Source organism: Diplotaxodon limnothrissa, linkage group LG23, assembly GCF_057381915.1.
Source record: "Diplotaxodon limnothrissa isolate DT_005_m linkage group LG23, D_limnothrissa_male_GT1.1, whole genome shotgun sequence".
NCBI classification, from domain to species: Eukaryota; Metazoa; Chordata; class Actinopteri; order Cichliformes; family Cichlidae; genus Diplotaxodon; species Diplotaxodon limnothrissa.
This window is the reverse complement of record NC_140617.1, coordinates 604,329-620,495: the sequence shown is the minus strand read 5'-3', so window position 1 is coordinate 620,495 and position 16,167 is coordinate 604,329. Positions and strand designations below refer to the sequence as shown.

At 48.0% G+C, this 16,167-nt stretch overlaps 1 protein-coding gene across 1 annotated transcript in view; it reads right to left on the bottom strand.

The window, feature by feature from the left end:
- The window catches only part of obscna (obscurin, cytoskeletal calmodulin and titin-interacting RhoGEF a), a 40,109-nt gene that overhangs the window by 17,377 nt on the left and 6,565 nt on the right, over positions 1-16,167 (bottom strand). Inside the window, exons 15-46 of the mRNA XM_085348717.1 lie at positions 15,895-16,158; positions 15,510-15,776; positions 14,969-15,235; positions 14,617-14,886; positions 14,165-14,431; positions 13,531-13,806; positions 13,098-13,364; positions 12,231-12,497; positions 11,726-11,992; positions 11,085-11,351; positions 10,657-10,923; positions 10,293-10,559; positions 9,898-10,164; positions 8,338-8,607; positions 7,897-8,175; positions 7,532-7,789; positions 7,171-7,437; positions 6,782-7,048; positions 6,397-6,663; positions 5,912-6,178; positions 5,524-5,790; positions 5,107-5,373; positions 4,604-4,870; positions 4,198-4,464; positions 3,772-4,038; positions 1,534-3,699; positions 1,387-1,459; positions 1,215-1,303; positions 1,020-1,129; positions 670-870; positions 460-542; positions 76-249 (exon numbers count right to left, since the gene is read on the bottom strand). Coding sequence (XP_085204843.1) covers positions 76-249; positions 460-542; positions 670-870; positions 1,020-1,129; positions 1,215-1,303; positions 1,387-1,459; positions 1,534-3,699; positions 3,772-4,038; positions 4,198-4,464; positions 4,604-4,870; positions 5,107-5,373; positions 5,524-5,790; positions 5,912-6,178; positions 6,397-6,663; positions 6,782-7,048; positions 7,171-7,437; positions 7,532-7,789; positions 7,897-8,175; positions 8,338-8,607; positions 9,898-10,164; positions 10,293-10,559; positions 10,657-10,923; positions 11,085-11,351; positions 11,726-11,992; positions 12,231-12,497; positions 13,098-13,364; positions 13,531-13,806; positions 14,165-14,431; positions 14,617-14,886; positions 14,969-15,235; positions 15,510-15,776; positions 15,895-16,158 — 9,586 coding nt within the window. The remainder of the gene's footprint in view (positions 1-75; positions 250-459; positions 543-669; positions 871-1,019; positions 1,130-1,214; positions 1,304-1,386; positions 1,460-1,533; positions 3,700-3,771; positions 4,039-4,197; positions 4,465-4,603; positions 4,871-5,106; positions 5,374-5,523; positions 5,791-5,911; positions 6,179-6,396; positions 6,664-6,781; positions 7,049-7,170; positions 7,438-7,531; positions 7,790-7,896; positions 8,176-8,337; positions 8,608-9,897; positions 10,165-10,292; positions 10,560-10,656; positions 10,924-11,084; positions 11,352-11,725; positions 11,993-12,230; positions 12,498-13,097; positions 13,365-13,530; positions 13,807-14,164; positions 14,432-14,616; positions 14,887-14,968; positions 15,236-15,509; positions 15,777-15,894; positions 16,159-16,167) is intronic.

Genomic DNA, 16,167 nt, shown 5'->3' with positions numbered 1-16,167 from the left:
GAGAAAACACGAGTTCTGTTACTGTGATTTGACACGTTGATGCGTTTTGCCTTTGATCTAGCACGTGTGTATCACCTCTCGTGTAACAACACGATGTCTTTGATGTTCCTGAAAATGAGCTCTTTCTGGTTGAGGACGTTAACGGGGATGCGGTAGCTGGAGTCCAGAAAATTTAGCTGCTGAGATATAAACATCTTCATCTCTCTCACAAACTCCTCCTCTCCGTCAATCAGGCCTTGGATCAACTGACTAAAGATACAGGGAAACAAATGGATTCATCACAGAAGCCAAGATGTTATTCAGGACCAGCTGTGATGACCAACACCAAAGTATCGTAGAAGTGCATGAACATACATGAAATATGTATGCATGTATTTACTCTGACACAGTTTAGTCATCATCAGTATAAGTCATCCAGTATCCCAATACTAGTAAAGCTCATCTGGCAGTATGACGCACCTCAGGCCTCTCCTGTACTCTTCTCCTGTACATCCAATTCCATCAAGATCCTCTTGACGTGCTCTCAGCTGAGGGAAGGTCTCCTGTTTAAAATGACAGTTATAACTATTAAAAGCTCATTTTTTAAATCCTCAACGTCTTTGTTGATATAATAATAAACTAACAGTATAGATTTTCAACATGTTTGTCATGCGGATGTCTACATCCCACCTTTCTCTTCTTCTCCAGGTATGCTGGACACAGCCATCCCTGCCGAGCAGGGTTGGTTTTGGTGGGTTTGGTCCTCACCAGCCATCTGTCAGGATGAACAGAGTCCAGCACCTCTACAAACTGGCCCTCCTTCAGAATAAAACTCTCCTTACTGCCACTGTTAGGGCTACAGTGAGCTCGAGCCACATATATTTCAGACGTCTGAGGAAGAAAACAGCAAATACATTATTTATGCCTGGGACGTGTGCAATATTATTTTGTCATACAGTGACTTTCTCAGATTTGTTCCACTGATGCTTAAAAAGGACATAAAAATAGACGATAACGTGCATCCAATCAACGTAAATCACCTCTCGTCTGTCCTCTTCCCCCTCCGACTCAGATCCAGAGACTGTGCTGTCCAAGGGCGTGTGGGCACGATGTTTTGGAGATGGTGTCCTCATTTTACTGTCATGGGCCCCTAAACATTTGTAATAGAGGATAGCTTCAGTACACCTGCTCAGAAAGTTGCATAAATAATATATTAAATAAATAACCTTGCTGACCTTTGATCTTTAATAGCGTCTTCGGAGGTTGGGTTGTCTCTTCGTTATCATCCTTCGGAGCTGCTTGTTCTGTTGGTTTTGGTTCTTCCCTGTGACAATATTCATATTTTTGGCATCTTTACAGCCAAACAAAATGACATTCATAGAATAAATCAAATGTTTTATCTGGTACCTCGGTGTGATTGTGGACATCTCAACAGGTTCCATCATATCGGGAGCTGTGTCATAATCGGAGGGACTCGACACTGTTGAAGGCAGAGTAATGAATCATTAGTGCTTCAATGTGACCCAGTCAAGTTTTTAAAGCTAAGTCACTCACTGGAGCTGGCAGCCATGACAGAGGACCGTCTCCTCTCTCGGGGGGTCTGCTGGGGCGCATGCTCTGTCAGCGTGTAGGCCTCCCACAGCGACACGTTCATGCTTTCTGCATAGTCCTCTGCTGACGTGGGCACCTGCGCTTGACTCGGTGGCAGATTCTCATTCTGGTCTTTGGGCGGGGCTGCGGGCTTTGTTGGGGCGAGCTGCAAAGGAGTAATGGCTGCAAGAGGTGGGTGTACGGGCTTCTGTGCCACAGGAGCAGGCTGGGGGGTTTGCACCACTGTTATGTTTCCATTGTAGGAGGTCACACCAAACTTATTGACCGCCTCACAGGTATAAATTCCTCTGTCGCTGTTTAACAGGTTCTTGATCACAAGTGTGCATTCTCCATCATCTGTGGTCGTAATCCTGCATCTCCGGTCGTTGCAAATTTGTTGCCCATTTCTGAGCCACCGTACTGCGCTGGGCTTTCCCTCGACAACACACATTAGTGTGAGCGTACTGTGAAGATCTGCTGTCTGGTTCTTAAAAACCTCTTTAAAAACAGGTCGCATGTCTTTGCGCGTCTTGAAGCCTTTGAAGGCAGCCTGGATCTTGACCGCAGCCTCTTGCATTTGTGGTTCATCCTCGGTGCTGATATCGATCTCCGGCGGAGACTCCTTCAATGGTTCTGTCGTCTGGAGTGCAATCTCAACAAAGGGTTCGTGGGGCTGGACATCCCTGTGGGCAGCTGGTATCTCAGTCAGAGCCTCTGAGAAAGTTTCATCTTCAGAAATATAAAGGAGGGGAATGTCTTCTGCCACCTGTGTTTGTTGTTCTTCCTCCCTCCTCGTTAGCTTCACTGCCAGTCTCACGTCCTGGTCCATTTCCGGTTCTTTTCTCATGGGTTGAACTGGCTGTTTTAATGGAGGGTTGGCAGGCTGCTCTGTTTCCTCAGTTGCTGACTGGTTCCTCTCAAATGCTGGTTTCTCTTCGGCCTGTTTTATTAACGGCTTTAGAAGCTGTTTCATAGGTTGGTCTTGAACTTTTACCACTGCTGTTGTTGGCTCTTGTTCCTCTCGATCCGTCTCCGTGTCCCGTGATACTTGTTTTTCTACACCTTTTACTTTGCTTTTTGTCCTCACAGGAGGCTTTGGATGAGTAAACGCATCTTCCTTTTCTACCGGCCGTTCTGGTTGTTCAGTCGGCTCTTTTTCTGGCTTTGTTCCTCTCTCTGACTCTTTGGACACTTGTTTATTCAGACGACCTCTCTGTTTGCTGTCTTCTTCAGAATCGATCTGTGTCATCTTTAACATTGTAGGAAGGATCTCCTCACCATCCTTCAGTAAATACTTGATTGGTGGCTTTCCATCTGTCAGTTTTCCTTTAGATCTTGTTGGTGGTTTCAAAGGCTCTCCTTCTGTCTTGTCTAGTTCACCTTCATTTTCTAAAGATGTCATATTTTGATCTTTCATTGATTCTTTGCTAATCAACCCTTGCGGTGGTTTCACAGGAGACTTGTCATCCTGGCTTATCGTTCCTACTTCTGCAGCTGGATGTTTCTGCTTCTCCTCAACTCCACTTGTTTTTGCCAAATGTATTTCTAGTTGTTCGGAGCTGTTTTCAGTTCCAGGTTTCTTTTCTTTTTGTTTCCTTTGTGCAAAACATGTTTTATCCAAAGCCCTGTCTGATTGAACTTCTTCGTGGTCAGCTTTAGCTAATTCTTCAGTATGTCGTCTTGTTTGTTTCATCTCCGGTAAAGCATCAGTTTCTTTTTCCAAATGCCTAGCTGGCTCCTCGACCTCCCCGTCAACCCTATAGTCTGTAGTCTCCTGTAGTCTCACAGGTTTATCAGCTTTCTTGTTCACCTCCCTGTCCTTCACTTTATTAATCTGTCCATGTGCTGCGTTCTGTGCACCATCCGTGCCTTTTTCTACAGCTCTTGCAGGCTGAGTGTCCTTTTGGACTTTATCATCATGCTTCAGCGCAGACGGTCTGAGGTCAAAAACAAGCTCCGTGTCTTTTTCTGAATTTGCAATTGATGCTTTTCTTGCCCTCTTTTTCGGCTCAGGAGGAGCTGGTTTACCCTCTGGGACCACTGGTCTCTGCGTCTCCTGAGCAGGAGTTGTTTCTTTTGCCTGCAGCATGATTGTTGGAGGTTGTGCCTCTGCTGGAGTCGGTTGTTGTCCTGGACAAAGGAAATGAACATGAGTGTGTTTACCTTCTTGTAACCTCGCCGATCAGCAATAAATCAACGTACCTTTTACTTGCACCATTGCAGTGGTCTCTATGCTTCCTGCCTGACAAGAGTAGTTACCACTGTCTTCAGGTTTGAGCTCATTGATGATCAGCTGCAGGAAGCAGCCGTCTTGCTTCATCTCGTACTTCCTGCTGGCCCTCAGTGGGAGCTTGTTCTTTCTCCACTGTATTGATACGCTGGGCTTAGACAGCTCACAATACAGGGAAGCTGTACCTCCTGCTTCAGCCTCTATGCTTTCTAATTCTTTGTTGAAGAATGGAGTGAGCTCTAGGTGGGATAGAACAGCCCAACAAATAGTTTGATACAGGGTCAACTAAGAAATACAGAATGCTACGATTTAGCTTACATAATGCTAAAGTGCCACAAGTGCTCAGAAACTGATATTAAGACTCCGTGAATGCAGCTGAAATGCACTCATGCACAAACCTTTCACTGTTACAGTTGCGCTGGTCTCTGCTTTGCCTGCTTGGCACGTGTAGCTGCCGCTGTCTTCCACTTTGAGTTCCTTAATCAGCAGCTGCATGAAGCAGCCCTCCTGCTTCATTTCATACTTTGCATTCGGTCTCACCAGTAGCCCGTTCTTCTTCCACTGCACCATAACTGCAGGTTGAGACAGTTCACAGGAAAGGGAAGCCACGCGTCCTTCTTCAACTTCCATGCTATGTAAACCTTGCTTGAAGAATGGAGGGAGCTCTGAGGTGAGGAAGGAAGGTAACGCTATGTTTTTAATATCTAGCTCATAGTGAACAATGGACTATGTACAAGAAGATGTAATAGATTGTTTTACTATGTAAATGTCTGCTGTGGATGAGTTTAAAACCAGTGTACAAACCCTTTACTGTCACAGTCCCACTGGTTTCTGCACCTCCAGCTTTACAGGTGTAGCTGCCGCCGTCCTCAGGTTTAAGATCTTTGATGTGGAGCTGGAGCAGGCAGCCGTCCTGCTTCATCTCATACTTCCTGTTGGCTCTTAATGGTGTGTTGTTTTTCTTCCACTGCACTGACACCCCAGGTTTAGACACTTCACAGTGCAGGGCTGCTGTGCTTTCCTCCTCGGCTTCTACATTTTGTAATTCTCTCTTGAAGAAAGGAGGCAGCTCTGGTAAAATAGGCAAGGAATTTAAAATTCATAATGTATAAGGAACCATGCTAATACATCACTAACTATATTTTCTCTTTAAACTACAAATATTTCAAGTGTGTGAGTTTATTAAAAAAAACTAAACTAATAGATTATGAATAACAAATAATAGGACAGGATAGAATAACAGAAGGCAGCACTAATATCAGAGCTTTACCAAATGATTGGGAAAAGTCTTTTCTCGCTGCACACACCTTTCACTGTCAGAGCTGCAGCTGTCTCTGCAGCTCCTGCTCGACACGAGTAGCTGCCGCTGTCCTCGGGTTTGAGCTCTTTGATGTGGAGCTGGAGCAGGCAGCCGTCCTGCTTCACCTCGTACTTCCTGCTGGCTCTCAGAGGCAGCTTGTTCTTCTGCCACTGCACTGATAATCCAGGTTTAGACACTTCACAGTGCAGCAAGGCGGTGCCTCCTTCCTCGGCAGCCACATCTTTCAAATCTTGTTTGAAAACAGGTGGGCGCTCTGGAGAAAAAGTCATCATACATACAGGATACATACAATACTTCAGGCATAAACAAAAGTCGTATAAAATATCTTTTCAACAGCTAATGTAAGATAGCAACATACAGAATGAAACGTGTGTGTTTGTATGGTGGATTCTGTTTTGCATACCTGTCACGGACACTTTTGCAGTAGTTTCAGCCGTCCCTGCTTGACACGTGTAGCAGCCGCTGTCCTCGGGTTTGAGCTCTTTGATGTGAAGCTGGAGGAGGCAGCCGTCCTGCTTCATCTCATACTTCCTGCTGGCTCTCAGAGGCAGCTTGTTCCTCTTCCACTGCACTGATATCCCAGGCTTGGACAGCTCACAGCACAGCGATACTGTACTTCCCTCCTCTGCCTTCATATTCTGCAGCTCTTTTTGGAAAAATGGTGCAAGCTCTGCAAAAAAATAGAGGAAGTAAAGGTAATGAATAAAAATGTTCCTGGATTACCCGAGTGATGCTTTAGACGTTAAAATGTCCTGAAAATATACCAAATGCAAATCTATAGTTTAACGTACCTTTTACTGACAGATTTGCACCAGTTTCTGCGTTTCCTGCTTGACACGTGTAGTAGCCGCTGTCCTCGGGTTTGAGCTCTTTTACATGAAGCTGGAGGAGGCAGCCGTCCTGCTTCATCTCATACTTCCTGCTGGCTCTCAGAGGCAGCTTGTTCTTCCTCCACTGCACTGATATCCCAGGCTTGGACAGCTCACAGCACAGTAAGGCTGTACCTCCTTCCTCTGCATCTATGTTTTGTAATTCTTTTCTGAAAAAAGGTTGAAGCTCTGGCAAAAATAAAAGGTTGAGGGATTATCATTAAAAGAAAAATTAAGGTAAGGGCAAATAAGTTATAGAAAGTACATGTGATGTAAAAAGATGACTAAAGTTTGCTCCACTTGTTTTTAACAAGTATAGATGATCAAAAGTAATTTTAAAGTAGTTCCCAGTGATCAAGGGCTTGTGAACACTAACGTTTACCATGTAACTGGCCATAATCACAGACCTTTCACTGTTACAGCTGCAGTGGTCTCTGCACGTCCTGCTTGACACGTGTAGTAGCCGCTGTCCTCGGGTTTGAGCTCTTTTACATGAAGCTGGAGGAGGCAGCCGTCCTGCTTCACCTCGTACTTCCTGCTGGCTCTCAGAGGCAGCTTGTTCTTCCTCCACTGCACTGATATCCCAGGCTTGGACAGCTCACAGCACAGTAAGGCTGTACCTCCCTCCTCTGCCTTCATATTCTGCAGCTCTTTTTGGAAAAATGGTGCAAGCTCTGCAAAAAAGAAGATGGCTTGAAAGTAATGAACGAAAATGTAGAAATGCAGAAATGATTTCTACTCAGATATTAACGATGCTGTAAAACAAACCAAGCAAATCAGCCATTCACACACCTTCCACTGACACATTTGCGCTGGTTTCTGCACTTCCTGCTTGGCATATGTAGCTGCCACTGTCTTCAGGCTTGAGCTCCTTGATGTGAAGCTGTAAGCTGCAGCCCTCTTGCCTGATCTCATACTTCCTGCTGGCTCTCAGAGGCAGTCTGTTCTTCTTCCACAGCACTGACACTCCAGGTCTGGACAACTCGCAGTACAAGGAGGCTGTACCTCCCTCGTCAGCCTCCACACTTCTTAATTCTTTCTTGAAGAATGGAGGAAGTTCTGGAAAATGTGTTAAAAGGGAGAAGAAAGTCCTTTTGAAAGGTTTTCAGTGATGTCACACCATCACCACGCATTATGTTTCTGCCACTGGAAGGATGCTAACACAGTAACACTTCACACACCTTTCACAGACACAGTCACACTGGTCTCTGCACCCCCTGCTTGGCACGAGTAGCTGCCACTGTCTTCAAGTTTGAGCTCCTTGATGTGAAGCTGGAGGAAGCAACCGTCCTGTCGCATCTCATACTTCCTGCTCGCTCTCAGGGGCAAGCTGTTTTTCTTCCACTGAACTGGAACTCCAAGTTTGGAGAGCTCGCAGTACAGGGTGGCTGAAGCTCCTTCTTCAGCTTCCACACTCTGAAGCTCCTCCTGGAAGAACGGAGGAAGCTCTGGGGGAAAAGGACAGAAATGGGAATAGTTTAAGAAGAACGCCTCACTGTACGTGCTGATCATAAGATTGTTTAGCTCATTGCCCTGAAGTACCAGTGACGGCGAGTTTGGCAGTGCTCTGCATATCTCCTGTATCACAAGAGTATACACCAGTATCCAGGGGGTCGACGTCACGGATGAGCAGCAGGTTGACTTTTCCGTCCTTGCGCATCTCGTATTTATCACCATTTCGAAGAGGAACGTGGTTGCGTTTCCAGGTAACCAAGGTGGTGAGGTCAGAGGTGGTGCAACTCAAAGTTGCCGTCTCGCCCTCCATGACCACTGTGTCTTTGGGCTTCTCCTCCAATAAAACTAGAATTTGATATCAAATCCCAGTGATCATCAGGGGGTACATAACTTTGAAGCATTTTATTAGTTTTTACTTAAATACACCCTCTCTACTGTGTTCTTATGCTCACCTTTAGGCTTAGGAACAACCAGCAGGCGTGCAGAGGTCCTCTCCTCCCCGACCACAAAAGCAACCGTGCCCGTCTCCTCAGGCGTTGTCATGGTGAGGACCAGTCGGTGCTGGCGGCCGCGACACGTCATCTGGTTCATCTCGTTCTTCTGCAGAGGGCTGTTCCCAAGCCACCAGACGCCCTCGCTCACGTCTGCGTGGCTCAGCTCGCACACAAACACCGCGTCCTCTCCCGCTGTCACCGTTTTGTCTTGAAGCTCTGTAACGATCCGAACGCGCTCTGTGGAGGAAGCAGGAGCTAGATACAGCTTCAGCAGAAAGGGGAATTTGATACGTTTACATTAACTCAACTCAGAAGGGTCAGCTCTGGATTTCGTGTCATGTAAATAAATGAGCCCAATACTTCAACAAATAATGACATTAGACTGCCATATACACCCACCCCTGACAATCAACTTGGCAGTGGTCTTTTTGCCCCTGGTGATGCAGCTGAACTCCCCAGCATCCTCCAGATGCAATTTCTTGATCTGCAGAGTGTGACTGGGGCCTTTCTTTGTCACGATACAGCGTTCTCCTTCTTCCACCACGGTGTTGCCCTTCTTCCACGTTACGGGCACATTAGGACTGGAGACTTCACAGGAGAACAGCACAGACTTCCCCTCCACCACAGTTTGGCTCTCGAGTTCCTTTTCAAAGAACACCGATGCTGCCGCTGCGTGAAGAAAGAGATATTCAGATTACTTTTTTAACAAAGAGGCGATGATCACAGTGTGGTGGGCGTGGCTTGCACTGCCGTGCAGGTAAGGCGGACGCACCTGCACAGCATCCGCAAAAAAGTGTGTGTCGTGAACGTCAACCTTGAGTTGTAATAAAGAGATGCTTGAAAGCATGAACGTGCACCGGGTCTGCTGTGGGTTTGTTACAGTGGTGCTGAACCCCAGGAAGGGGACACAGCAGACCCGCGACTGGGCCAGCCGGGGAAGGAGCTGACCCAGATGGCGGCTGAGATGGTGGCCACACAGCAGGAAGAACTGGAGGACCTGGTTAAGTGCCGCATGCAGAGGATCGCGAGTCTGGCGGCTCAGATCCAGTCCTGGCCGACATCGCCGCCACCCCCACCGTCATCCCTCGAATGCATGGGAGTGGCCGACGTCGGGAATGTTCTGGCGCCCGTGCCGGCCCCCAAGTTGCAACCAGCCAGGACGCAGCCTGCCGCGCACCCATCCCCACTCCTCAGGTGGGAACGGCTTGTACCGCCTGTTGTTGCCTTTTCCTGCTCCCTGGAGGAGGGCCACGAAACAACCACTGGGTCCACCAACAGCTCACCCACCTGCTCAGCCCGAGCCGGAGGTCAGCACACGGCGAGCACGGGGGGAACCTGCCAAGCTGTCGCTGGAGGAGGAGGCGGAGCACGAGGGTCCATGCCTGACGGGTGACAGGAAGGAAAAAGAGGAGCTGCGCGGGGGTTCACGCCTACTTGTGGAGGAGGCGCGTGAGGATCCGTGCCTGCCGGTGGTCAGGGAGGCGCGTGAAGGTCTGACAGAGGCGCAGTTCTCACCGGGGTGGTAAGCGGTTCAGGAAAGGGATAAATTAATGGGTTCATATCAATTGTGGGATTGCGGTTCCACAAATACAACTCCAGCATGTTTAATGCACAGTTATACAGCGCAGGTCGGGCCTGAAGGATAAGAGTTCAGCCTTGGCAGGGGATCAGTCCGACAGGGCCTCCACTCCTGGCCGCCGCCAGGCACACAATGCACCCGACCCCTACGGTGCCTCCTGCGGGTGGTGGACCTGCAGGAGGATGGGCCCGTGTCCCCTTTTTGGGCTGTGCCCGGCCGGGCCCCATGGACTAAAGCCTAGCCACCAGACGCTCTGCCTCGGGCTTGGCTCCAGAGCGGGGCCCTACCAGGGGGCAAAAGCCCCCAGACAACATAGCCCATGGGTCCAGGGTAGCAATTCGCAATAAAATGCAATAAAGAAAAGTAAACTGTTCGAATACCTCTCACGTTGACTTCAGCTGTCGTCTTCTGCTCCCCGAAGGCGCAGCTGTACTCGCCAACATCCTCTGGCTGGATGTTTCTGATGGTCATCTCAGCTACCCTCCCCTTCAGCGTCATCTGATACCTTCCTCCATGATAAAGCTGGTCCTCCCCCTTCCACCACTGCACGGGCACCCCGGCCCTGGATAGTTCACAGCGCAGGGACACGTTGCCTCCTTCAGGGGCCTCCTGGTTCTTCAGACCCATTTTGAACGTGAGCGGGATAGCTGTGGATGTGGAGAAGAAAATCGAATTTGAAGTCTAACGATCAGGAAAGAACATATTTCATTTGGTAAACGTAGGCTTTAGGAGCATGAATGAACCAGACACTTTCACATCTACACTCTTGGCTTACGTGTGATTGTGACATTGGCTGTAGTCTTGACATCTCCATAGAAACAGCTGTAGAGGCCGCTGTCCTCCAGTTGTGCGTTTTTGATCGTCAGCTCCATGACGCTGTTTCGATTTTTCATCTGGTGCTTGAAATTATTCCTCAGCAGCTCTTCTCCTTTCCGCCACTCCACAGCAAGGCCGGGCTTGGACAGCTCGCAGCTCAGGGTCAGGCTGTTCTCCTCCTCCACCTGCTGGTTCCTTAGCTTAGTCTTGAATGTGACCGGCGGCGCTGCAAGAAGCACCAAAGAGGAGTTATGGAGTTATTTGACTTTTATAAAAGTTCATTCTTTCAGATTGAGTGTTTCTAGTGTGGGAGCTGGGTTTACCTTTAACTGTGAGCTCAGCAGTGGATTGGCTGTCTGTAGTCTTGCAGGTGTATTTGCCGGCATCGCTCTCCTCCACGTTGTTGATGATCAGCTTGGTGACGCGTCCCTCCTGTTTCATCTCGTATTTGTATCCAGGCTTCAGAATCACTCTGCCTTTCCTCCAGTCCACCGGAGCTCCGGGTTTGGAGAGCTCACAGCAGAAAACGCCACCGTCCCCCTCCCTCACCTCCAAATTCTCAACCTCCTTTGTAAATGTAACAGGAAGTGCTACAGAAAAGAAAACAAAGTGAGTGAAATCTGAAATTACAAGTCATTTTCTAAATCTGCCGTGGTTAACAGGAAGTGCTGGGTGTTTTCTCCTGTGGTCATTCCCAGCTGGACAGTTTGTATCTCTACCCCAGCTGTAGTGAAGCTGTAGTGAAGCTTACCTCTTACTTTGATGTCAGCTGATGTCACAACAGTCCCAACAGAACAGCTGTACTCGCCAGAGTCTGCCAGAGTTACGTTTCTGATTAACATCTCCGCCACTCGGCCTTCTTGCTTTGTTTGTATTTTTTCTCCCTCTTTCACCAGTTGAGCGTCTTTCCTCCACTCCACGGGGACTCCAGCTTTGGAAAGCTCACAGCGTAAGGTCACGCAGCCCTCCTCCACAGCTTCCTGGTTCTTCAGTTTCTGCTTAAAGGTCACTGGTATTGCTAAGGAGTGATAGCCAGAAACATTACAAAAACATTTGTAGATTGTTAAAGCTTAATTATAAATGGCCTGTATTTGTATAGCACTTAGTCCCTAAGGACCCCAAAGCTTTACACATCCACACACATCCACACACTGGTGATGGCAGCTACATCGTAGCCACAGCCACCCTGGGGCGCACTGACAGAGGCGAGGCTGCCGGACACTGGCGCCACCGGGCCCTCTGACCACCACCAGTAGGCAACGGGTGAAGTGTCTCGCCCAAGGACACAAAGACCGAGTCGGGGCTCGAACCGGCAACCTTCCGATTGCAAGACGAACTCCCAACTCTTGAGCCACGATCGCCCCGTGAACGATGTTGCTGAATGCATCTCACCAGTAATAATTGTTGTTGCCGTGGATTTTATCTCATCACAAATGCAGCTGTAGGTGCCGCTGTCCTCGGGGAGGCTTTTCCTGATGTGGAGCTCGTGGATGCAGCCGCTCTGCTTGATCTGGTATTTGTCTCCGTTTGAAAGGACAGTGTCTCCCTTTGTCCACTGCACGGGGACCCCAGGCTGGGACAGCTCACAGCACAGTGTAACAACACCGCCCTCCTGCACCTGAATATTCTTCAAGTCTTGAAGAAATTTGATGGGCCGCTCTAGAAAAGAGCAGAGGAGACATCCTGAAATGCACGTCAGCTTTATGCTGCTGTAGCTCTGACAGGTAGACACTGAGATGAAGTCAATGACATATAAAATAGATTTAAACAAAGATATATGTATATACTGCGTCATTTTTGAGTCACCATACTTCTGTTCGTCATCTTCATCTTTAAATGTTGCTTTATGACATTCAGGATGCTGGAAAACTGCTACAGTGAAAGCAGCAGCGCTCACCATTCACTCTGATCTCAGCTGTTGTCCTCTGTTCTCCACATATACAAGTATAATCTCCACTGTCCTCCACACAGAGGTCTGCGACCTTCATCTCCACCTGCAGGTCCTTTTTCCTCATCTGGTACTTGTCTCCATTCTTCAGCAGCTCTCCTCCTCTCCTCCACTCCACCGCGGACGCAGGTTTGGTGAGCTCACAGCGCAGAACCACACCGCTGCCCTCCGTCACCTCCTGATTGGCTAGCAGTATCTTGAAACTAGGCGGTAACTCTAACGAAAACCAAGAGCCACAGAGAACATCACGTGTCGCGCACTAAAGGGATGTGATTTTAAAATACATAAACAATTATTACAGATAAAATTAAAGGTCACACTGAAATCCATAAAGCATAGGAGGGTTGTTTATGGTACAACTTCAGCAATGAGTGGAAAACACGACTACAGGTGGAGAAATCCAGTATCCAGTGTCCACTCTGCTACAAAGCTACTGCAGAGGAGACGCGGGTATTCGATATGCGCTATAATGGATTAAACTCTAATCCATTATATTCCAGGCTGTGTTTGTCTCATGATGCCTGCATGAGACAAATGATGGACTGCTGCTCATAATAAGATTCAGGAAGCTTTGGCTTCAATGATGCAGGACTTTACAGTAGAGGACACACTGTGACACAAACTGGGTGACGATATGGAAACATGAGTGGGTTCACACAGTGATGACGGTCTACTTAGTTCATTCTGACTATTATGTGGCTGACCTCTTTGACGTCTGCGCTTGGGTGACTCTGTTAAATAATGACATCAAAATTCAAAAAGAAGGAAGAAGAGTGCTTTATGAAATCACGATCAGATGTCGGGGGTGCGTCTCACCTACGACTGTGAGCTCAGCAGTCGATTGGCTGTCTTTAGTCTTGCAGGTGTATTTGCCGGCATCGCTCTCCTCCACGTGGTTGATGACCAGTTTAGTGACGCGCCCGTCCTGTTTCATCTCGTATTTCTCTCCAGGCTTCAGAACGACTCTGCCTTTCCTCCAGCTGACTGCAGCTCCAGGTTTGGAGAGCTCACAGCAGAAAACGCCGCTGTCCCCTTCCTTCACCACCAGGCTCCGGATCTCCCGTTTAAATGTTACAGGAAGTGCTGTTGGAAAATGGATCTTTTTTGGTGATTGAATTTGCAAAGTGCCGTTTACACCTACCCGCTGTATTTGTTTCTTATTCAGTCTTTATTTCTGCTTTTTCATGTAGCACAGAGGTTAAATAGCCAGGACCGATGCAGTTAAGGTCACAAACTGATTTAAACGTACGTTTCACTTTGACTTCAGCGGTGGTTTTCTCATCTCCTGTGATGCAGCTGTATTTTCCTGCGTCTTCCGGTTGGATGTTTAAAACGGTCAGTTTAGCCGTCTTTCCTTCGAGCTCTGTGCGATACTTTCCCCGAGATCCCTCCTCAGAGAGCAGCTGCCCCTGCTTCTGCCACTGAATCGGGACTCCCTTCTTTGACAGCTCACACTGCAACGTCACGCTGCTCCCTTCTTCGGCCACCTGACTCTTCAGGCTCACCTTAAATGTCGCAGGGATCGCTGTCAAAGCAGGCACATATATTTTTATATGTGTGAAGTAAAACAAAGGCAAGAACGAGACAAATATGATTTACAGGTCAAAGTTCAGTGAAAAGACATTTTTCTCAGGTCTCTGTGCAGTACGTTGAAAAGCAACGTTTATCGTTACTGCTTCCACAGAGATAAAGAAGGTAAGTAGCAGCCAGGTGATGTGCTTAACGAACTGATCCTCAGGAAGTGTGACCGACAGAAGCAGAAACGATGGAAGTTTGCTAGTGTGAGCATTCGGGTCTGTGACACCTGAGCAAAGGTCAGACGGTGCAGGCCTCATTTAGCAGGGCTAAGTAATAACGAGATGTGGCACCGAGAGTAAACTCACCAATAACTTTAACCGTAGACTTTGTCCTCTGCTCTCGGCACACACATGTGTAGACACCGCTGTCCTCTGGTACGGCATCTCTGATGCTCAGCTCCAGGACCGAGCCCCTCTGTTTTATCTGGTGCTTGTCTCCGTGCTCAAGCAGATCTCCTCCGAGCCTCCATTCCACTGGGACACCAGGTTTAGAGATCTCACAACACAGCGTGATGTTGTGTCCTTCCTCGACTTGTACATTTTTTAGCTTTTGTTTGAAGACGATGGGAAGAGCTGAAAGGCAAAGTAAGTGGACGAGATAAGTGAAGCGCCTGAAAACAAACATGCAGCACGTCCTTCTTTCACGGGTCTGCTCTGAAATTCACTGAGGTAATTAATTAAAGCCGTAATGTGTGGGTTTCAAATGTGTGACTGCCTGTACCTGCCAGATACACAGAAAACACTAGAACATAAGTTACCATTAACAGTCAGAGTGGCGGTGGTCTCCACGTTTCCACAGATGCACGTGTAGATGCTGCTGTCCTCGGGGGTCGCATCAAAGATCCTCAGCTCGACGAGCATGTCTCTCTGTCGTACGTGACATTTCTCTCCATTTCTAATCGGTTCATCCCCGCCTTTCCTCCACTCCACCGACTGACCGGGTTTGGAGAGCTCACAGCGTAACGTGGCAGTGTTGCCCTCCTCTATCAACACGTTCCTCAGCTTCTGCTTGAAGGTGACTGGGAGAGCTGAGAAACCCATTAAGACCAGATAAATAATCACAGATGGCCTCATATTCCTTTATCAGCTCGTTGGTAAATAAAGTCCTACCAGTAATCCTGACAGTGGCAGATGTCATCTGATCAGCACACACACAGCTGTAGACCCCACCGTCCTCGGGCACAGGTTTCCATATGAGGAGCTCCAGTGTGGTCTCCCGTTTCCTTATCTGGTACTTCACACTGTTCTTCAGCACCTCATCCTCTTTCCTCCACTCTACCGGGATCCCAGGTTTGGAAATTTCACAGCGCAGTATGACGCTGCTGCCCTCCTCTGCTTGCATATTCTTGAGTTGTTGTATGAATGTGATAGGAACAGCTGGAAAATAAGGAGTGACATCATAGACGTGAATAAAAGAGGATAAAAGCTTGTGTGATAGTTTATTGCATTAGCAGCTGTACCTGTGTGTGGCTAACTGCCATATATCAGTGCACAGTAAGTTATTGCATGTTGCATGCGTCTGTATTTCTCACTGCTCCTTTTATACTTGCATGAGCTCGCAATGGATGTGAAACATGTTGTAAATGCTAAAAAAGAAGAAGTTTTTGGTAAAGCTGTGTCAGGTGAGTTTGTAGTGTGATGAAGACTTTACCGTGTACTTTGAGACTTGCTGTAGTGTGGTGGTCTCTGCACTGGCATGTGTACTGTCCAGCGTCCTCGGGTTTCAGGGCTTTGATGGTCAGAGAGTTGATCGTCTTCCTCTGTTTCATCACGTACTTGTCTCCTGGCCTGATGCTCTCAAAACCTTTCTTCCAGTGGACGTGGACCCCAGGCAGAGAGTACTCACAGGTCAGGGTGACAGCTTCTCCTTCTTTGGCCTCCACATGCTTCAAATGGTGGATGAACTCTGCTGGGATGGCTAGGAGTGACAATGAGGAGGTCTTTGCTTATTATAATTTCTCCAATGTAATCATATACAATCTACCAGAAATGTTCGACCCACAGCAACCACGTGACAAATAAATCCCTATTGGTACCTTTGACAGCGACCGCGGCCCTGGTTGTAACAGAGCCAGCACTGCACTCGTACACTCCTGCATCTGTTTTACAAACTTCTCGAATGGTCAGCCGAGCTTCGCACCCCAAACGACTGGTAAAGTATCTTGAGGAGTTCCACATGAGACAGCCATCTTTGTACCACAGGATGTGACACGGCTTGGAGGTCACACAGGACAAAATCAAACCACCTCCTTCGATGGCCTCGCAGTCCTCAAGTGACTTACAAATGGTGGGACGCCTTTCTGGTGTCA